Genomic DNA, 7,436 nt, shown 5'->3' with positions numbered 1-7,436 from the left:
GACCTTGGCGCACAAGATCATGAGGCAAGGCTATTATTGGCCTACCTTGTTGGAGGACTCAAAGGATCATGTACGGAAATGCGACGCCTGCCAGCGCCACGCCAACGTCCAGAGAGTCCCTTCTGTCCTCTTGGCACCAATCACTGCACCCTGGCCCTTCGCCCAGTGGGGAATGGATATCCTCGGACCATTCTCCGTCGCTTCAGCTCAGCGGAAATTTTTGATTGTTGCAATCGACTACTTCACCAAGTGGGTGGAGGCAGAGCCGCTGGCCACTATCACGGAGGCGCAAGTCCGGAAGTTCGTGAAGAAGAACATCATTGTCCGATTTGGGGTACCTCGGATCCTCATCTCGGATAATGGTCGACAGTTCGACAACAAGCATTTCCGTGACTTCTGCGAGGAGTTCGGGATCGAGCATCGGTTCACATCTGTGTCGCATCCCCAAACCAACGGCGAGGCCGAGGTCACAAATCGGACAATCCTCCAAGGAATCAAAGCGCGAATCGGTCGGACGGGGCAAGCTTGGGTCGAAGAACTCGAGAATGTCCTTTGGGCGTATCGGACCACGCATCGGACCCCTACCGGGGAGGCGCCTTTCAGCCTAACCTATGGCACGGAAGCCGTTGTCCCCGTGGAGCTCGGATTCCCCTCACCTCGGGTGGCCGAGCACCGACCCGAGGCCAATTCGGAGCAACTCCGAGGGAACCTGGATCTCTTGGAAGAAGCGAGGGAAATGGCGCAGGTTCGGATGGCGATGTATCAGCGGAGGGTGGCCCGATATTACAACTCCAAGGTCCGACCGAAGCTTTTCAGAATCGGAGATCTGGTGCTAAGGCGAGCTAAAGCATCTCAACCTGCGGAAGGTGGGAAGCTAGCGCCAAATTGGGAAGGCCCATATAGGGTTCGCTGGGTAAACCGACCTGGCTCCTACCAGTTGGAGGCCCTAGATGGTCGAGAAATTTCAAGGAGCTGGAATTCCGCTAACCTGCGGATGTATTACCAGTAGAACGACAATGCCAGAAAGACAGTTCAAAAATGTATAACACTTTTCATTTCAATAATTTCTGGTTACAATGGCGTGCTCGTGTAATTACAAGGAATTTCCAGAGGGGAATTAGGGTGTAAAGAAAGTAAAGAAGAGGTAGAGACTCCGAGGAACTGAAGATCTGGGATCCCGAAACCTCCATCCGAAGCGGCTGCAATCCCACCGGAAGTGGGTGCTTCCAACCGGAGGCGCCATCGACGTCTCACGAAAAAGACGAAGAGCCGGCGCGGATGAAGAAGAAGTGGACGAAGGAGAAGTCCACACTACTCCTACCCAGAGGCGCCATCCACGCCTCACGAAAAAGACGAGGAGCCGCCGCAGAAGAAGCTCCCGCTGCCTCCAGGGGAACGCCACCTCCAAGGGATATTCCGGTCCTCCCCAGTGTTAGGGGAGAGAAGGAATACAAGGGAGAAGAGCATATGGAGGCGCGGTCCCGGATCAAGCGTCTGGCGCGGAGCTCAATCGGGAGGCTGAACTTCAAGGAGGGGAGACGTGATCCCGGATGAAACGCCTAGAGCGGAGTTCCGCCGGGGAGAACCTCCTTGTTGATCCCAGATGAAACGGCTAGGTGGCGGAAGTCGCGAAGGGCGCGCCTCCCGTTCCTTCGGTAGGGGTCTCTCAACCATGCGCCGGAGAGGAGGCCCACGATCCATGGCAACCTGAACAGCTCCGGCTTGGCAGGCTCCATCGCACCTGCACCTATATTTATAGCCAAACTGCGGCCCCCCGGTCGTTCCGATGCGGGTGGCTCCAATAAATGCGGGCGCATTGAATCCGGAGCCGATCCGGCTCTCGAGGCGTATCTTCCCGCGATTTTCTAAGCGTTATTCTCCTTAATCGCATTCTTTGTGCAGGACACTCCGGGTGGCCTGTACCCCTAGGTCCACGTATCTCCGCTCGCGCCCAGGCCGCATCCGCCTCGAAGAACGCGCGTATCGCGGCCGCTTAACTGACACTCCTCGCAAGCAGCAACTGGCGATCCGATTTCTCAGGTAACCCCTCAATTAGCATTTAATGCCCATCTGGTGTTCCCCAGGCGACGCTTGGAGAGGAGGAGAAACACGATCGCAGCTGGCCACGGAGAAATCCCGTCGGGCGGCAAGCGACAGGCGCACGACCAACGAGCGGAATTTCCCGAGGCTCGGCCCTCGGATGCCAGGCTAACCCGATGATCATCCCGGGAGCAGACTAGCCTGAAGCCCCGACCGGTCGCCTCGGCTTGCGCCAGCCTTGGCTGACCAACGAGCGGAATTTTCCGAGGCTCGGCCCTCGGATGCCAGGCTAACCCGATGATCATCCCGGGAGCAGACTAGCCTGAAGCCCCGACCGGTCGCCTCGGCTTGCGCCAGCCTTGGCCGACCAACGAGCGGAATTTTCTGAGGCCTGACAACCCTCGGATGCCAGGCTAACCCGATGATCATCCCGGGAGTAGACTAGCCTGAAGCCCCGACCGGTCGCCTCGGCTTGCGCCAGCCTTGGCCGACCAACGAGCGGAATTTTCCGAGGCTCGGCCCTCGGATGCCAGGCTAACCCGATGATCATCCCGGGAGCAGACTAGCCTGAAGCCCCGACCGGTCGCCTCAGCTTGCGCCAGCCTTGGCCGACCAACGAGCGGAATTTCCTGAGGCCTGACAACCCTCAGATGCCAGGCTAACCCGATGATCATCCCGGGAGCAGACTAGCCTGAAGCCCCGACCGGTCGCCTCGGCTTGTGCCAGCCTTGGCCGACCAACGAGCGGAATTTCCCGAGGCTCGGCCCTCGGATGCCAGGCTAACCTGATGATCATCCCGGGAGCAGACTAGCCTGAAGCCCCGACCGGTCGCCTCGGCTTGCGCTAGCCTTGGCCGACCAACGAGCGGAATTTCTCGAGGCTCGGCCCTCGGATGCCAGGCTAACCCGATGATCATCCCGGGAGCAGACTAGCCTGAAGCCCCGACCGGTCGCCTCGGCTTGCGCCAGCCTTGGCCGACCAACGAGCGGAATTTTCCGAGGCTCGGCCCTCGGATGCCAGGCTAACCCGATGATCATCCCGGGAGCAGACTAGCCTGAAGCCCCGACCGGTCGCCTCGGCTTGCGCCAGCCTTGGCCGACCAACGAGCGGAATCTCCCGAGGCTCGGCCCTCGGATGCCAGGCTAACCCGATGATCATCCCGGGAGCAGACTAGCCTGAAGCCCCGACCGGTCGCCTCGGCTTGCGCCAGCCTTGGCCGACCAACGAGCGGAATCTCCCGAGGCTTGGCCCTCGGATGCCAGGCTAACCCGATGATCATCCCGGGAGCAGACTAGCCTGAAGCCCCGACCGGTCGCCTCGGCTTGCGCCAGCCTTGGCCGACCAACGAGCGGAATTTCCTGAGGCCTAACCCTCGGATGCCTGGCCTAGCGCCGGAAGAAGTTCCTGAGGCCTAACCCTCGGATGCCTGGCGTAGCGCCGGAAGAAGTTCCTGAGGCCTAACCCTCGGATGCCTGGCCTAGCGCCGGAAGAAGTTCCTGAGGCCTAACCCTCGGATGCCTGGCCTAGCGCCGGAAGAAGTTCCTGAGGCCTAACCCTCGGATGCCTGGCCTAGCGCCGGAAGAAGTTCCTGAGGCCTAACCCTCGGATGCCTGGCTTAGCGCCGGAAGAAGTTCCTGAGGCCTAACCCTCGGATGCCTGGCTTAGCGCCGGAAGAAGTTCCTGAGGCCTAACCCTCGGATGCCTGGCCTAGCGCCGGAAGAAGTTCCTGAGGCCTAACCCTCGGATGTCTGGCGTAGCGCCGGAAGAATTCCCTGAGGCCTAACCCTCGGATGCCTGGCCTAGCGCCAGAAGAATTTCCTGAGGCCTAACCCCCGGATGCTTGGCCTAGCGCCGGAAGAAGTTCCAGAGGCCTAACCCTCGGATGCCTGGCCTAGCGCCAGAAGAACTTCCTGAGGCCTAACCCTCGGATGCCTGGCTTAGCGCCGGAAGAAGTCCTGAGGCCTAACCCTCGGATGCCTGGCCTAGCGCCAGAAGAATTTCCTGAGGCCTAACCCTCGGATGCCTGGCTTAGCGCCGGAAGAAGTTCCTGAGGCCTAACCCTCGAATGCCTGGCTTAGCGCCGGAAGAATTCCCTGAGGCCTAACCCTCAGATACCTGGCCTAGCGCCAGAAGAATTTCAAGAGTCGGGAGTCAGCGAAACGCTACCAAGAGTTAAAAAGAAGAAGGACGAAAGTGAAATGAAGAAACTCTATTTGCATTAACTTTCATTGTTTCAGGGCCGAGACCCATACAACTTGGCAAAACGCCAACACACAAAGAAAAGTACAGAGGGTCAGCTTGGAGGAACCCCCGGGTCGGGAACGCCCGGCACGTCTGCAAGGGGTAGGGAGACGGTTGGAGAATCAGCAGGCAATGGCGCCGGAGGGGAGTCGAGAAGGGAGATCCCACTCAGGTCAATTTCGGGGTACTTAGCCGACACCCTTGCCAGGCCTTCCTCGAAGCCTAAGACAAAGGAGTCGGACCCCGCGTCCGACATGTCACGGACGAACTCGTCAGACTGACGATAGGCCTGTACCGCCTCCGACATATCACGGGTGAACTCGGCGGACTGACGATAAGCCTGTACCGCCTGACGCCCGATTTCCGCACTCTTCTCGGCCAGCGCCGCCTCTGCCCGCTCCATAATCTGAGCTTTCGCCTCCAAGACCTTCACCACAATCCGGTCATCCGCCTCGGAGGAGACCCTCAGCAGATCAGCCTGAGCCTCCTTGTGCTTCGCCTCGGCAGCAATGCGAGCAGCCTCAGCCTCCTCCAGGCGCGAATGAAGCTCCTGGTCGCTCGCGCGGGACTTCTCCAAGGCTGACTCCAATTCGCCCAGCTTGGCTTCAAGAGACCGGGTTCGGTTGCGGGCGTTGTCGGCTGACCGCTGGGCCTTCTCCCACCTCTCCCGGTAGTCGGCAGCCTTCCGGGACTGCTTCTCGGCCCGCTCCTCCGCCTTCTTGATCTCGCCCTCGAGACCCGAGGCGACCTTGAGTTGCTCCTGAGCCTCCAACAGTTGCTTCTCGAGGGTGACGAAGCCGAGTGCCCGCTCTTCGGCCACCTGGAGCCTCATCTCGAGGTCCCTGGTCGTCCTCCCCGCCGCAGCCTGACCTCCCTCCTCTACTGCCTTCAGTTGGCTCTCGGCCCTCGCCAGAAGCCTCGCCTGTTCCTCGTAGCACTCCTCCAGGCGGATCATGTACTGGGCGAGCTAAGAGATAGGAAAGACGAGGGCGTTAGGCGGGGATCAACAGAGCCTATAAATGATGAAAGCGACCAAAAGAACACTCACCGACATGAGACAGACGCAGCTGGCAGCCCCAACGTCAGGGACCCTCATCTCCCGGACCCGCCTGCGGTCCTTCTCCAGCAGCACCGTCTCGATGAGGTTTCGGGCGCCGGCGAAAGTGAAGGCCGACCCCGACTTCTCCCCGGAGTCGGACGGTGGTTCTGCAGCCTTACCCTTACCCATCGCTTGGGGAAGAGTCATGCTGACCATGCTCGGGGCGGGGACCGCCCCTGGAATTGACAGGGTCCCGCTCGGCCGGGGCCTCGGCGCGTCCCTCCTCGTATCATCCGGAGCCGACCGAGTCGAAGGCTGGGCTGGGGACCGATCACGTCCGACCCGTCCATCTCGGGCGCGCCCGGGTGATGCCTCCGGAGAAACGGTAGTCTCGGCATCGGAGGGCTGATACAGCGTCAACTGCCGATCCGCGCCCGCGGCGTCCCCCTGATCGGTGGGTCCGGACCCGTCTGTCGGCGTCGGAGTCGCCTGCCGGCGGGACTTCTTCGCCGGAGGGGCCCCGCTCGGAGGAGCTCGTTTCTTCCTCCGGACCGCTTCCAGTAGGGACGTCCTACCGACAGCCGTTGCCTTGTCCGACCGCATGATGTCGTCGATCTCTGCAAAAAGGACGAGATGGTCGGAGGCTGAGAAACTGAAGGAAAGAAGAAACGAAATAGGAGAAAAGAGCTAAAAAAGAAATGGTGGCGGGCTCACGGTCAGCGGGGACCGAGCTCAGACCGACGTTCACCAAGGTATCCTCGGAAATAAGGCGAGCCACCGGGGGGAGCCGGCCCTCGGCAACCAACCCCTTCAAGACGGCGACGCCATCGGATTCCTCCCTCGACAACCTCGATAGGCCAATCGGGGACTTCATCGGCGTCTCCCAGGTTGCCCTGATTCCCCAAGAGGGATCTGCGTCAACGAAAAAGAAGCGCCCCTTCCAGCCGTGAATGGAGGTAGGAGCCTCCTTGACGAGGCCGCACCCTCGCCGCGCCGCAAAGCACCACCACCCTTTGTTCTGGGGGTGGCCGCTCAGGCCGTAGCATTCCCAAAAGACATTCAGGGTGGCGGGAACCTCGTGCATGCGGCAGAGAACCTGAAAGGCCGTCAGGGCGCGCCATGAGTTCGGCACCAGTTGCGTCGGCGCCACTCTTAAACCCCGAAGCACCTGAACGACTAAGTCCGAGGGGGGAAAGCGGAACCCGGCCTGAAGAATGCCCTCATTGATGGCGACCTTCCCTGGAGGAGGATGGGACATCCTCTCCTCAGGCCCCGGGAGCGTAACATTGCAGGCCTCGGGAAGGTGGTATCGAGCCACGAACCTATCTAGGTCTTCGGCGACCAGCTCCGACTTAATGCGGTCTGCTCTCACTTCGCCCATCCCTAATGGCCAGTGAATCTACGGTCAGGACGGGGTCAAGAAGGGGGAAAGGACCGGAACGACTGGAGTACCCTAATACAAAAGGAGAAAGTATGGAGAGCCTTAAATTGAAGAATGGGGCAACTCACCGGAAGAAAAGGAAGAACGGCTCCGAGAGCGTCAAAGGAGGAGCAAGCGAACAGTCCGACGGCAATGACGGCAGCGCAAAGGAGAAACTCGAAGATGTCTGTAAAGAGAGAGGCGGACGGAGGAGGGCCCCCGGTTAAATAGGCGGAAAGGTGGATGACGCCTCGGTGACACCAGAGGACGCCTGGCTGCCGAAGGGTTGCTCGCGCCACAAAGGCGAATCGACGCCATTAAGGAAGGATGTCCGCCGAAATCCTCAGACTGCCAGGTCAGCAACAACCGCCATACGCCATAAAGAAGGCGGGGAACTCGAAGCGCGCGCGCCTCTCCGAGGGATGGCGGCAATCTCGAAGCATCACTCCCTTCACCCGTTCCCCTTCTGGTTCCAGGCTCGGAAGTGGGGGGCTACTGTTACGGGGGAACTTAGCCACCATGCCCCACGTGACCGGCACGCGCGCCCAGGAAGACTACGGCAGCCCCTTGATCCAGCAATCCGACCCCGAGTCGGACATCTTCGGCTCCGCAGCCCGACCCCGAGTCGGCTGCCCCTTGATCCAGCAATCCGATCCCGAGTCGGACATCTTCGGCTCCGCAGCCCGACCCCGAGTC

General features: G+C 60.5%; 1 protein-coding gene across 1 annotated transcript; it reads right to left on the bottom strand.

Moving 5' to 3' along the window:
* Positions 1–4,036: 4,036 nt before the first annotated feature.
* LOC149753338 (uncharacterized) lies at positions 4,037–6,971 on the bottom strand. Its single transcript, XM_089923884.1, has 2 exons — positions 5,330–6,971; positions 4,037–5,248 (listed from the first exon to the last, which is right to left on the bottom strand). Exons 1-2 carry the CDS (start codon positions 5,921–5,923, stop codon positions 4,334–4,336), a joined length of 1,509 nt encoding a protein of 502 aa, XP_089780010.1. The 5' UTR covers positions 5,924–6,971; the 3' UTR covers positions 4,037–4,333.
* Between the last annotated feature and the right edge of the window lie 465 nt (positions 6,972–7,436).

Source organism: Phoenix dactylifera, chromosome 6 (genome assembly GCF_051530095.1).
Source record: "Phoenix dactylifera cultivar Ajwa chromosome 6, Ajwa_hap1_PhDact_Kaust_v1.1, whole genome shotgun sequence".
NCBI classification, from domain to species: domain Eukaryota; kingdom Viridiplantae; phylum Streptophyta; class Magnoliopsida; order Arecales; family Arecaceae; genus Phoenix; species Phoenix dactylifera.
The sequence above is the reverse complement of the archived record's forward strand: the minus strand, read 5'-3'. Positions and strand labels throughout refer to the sequence as shown.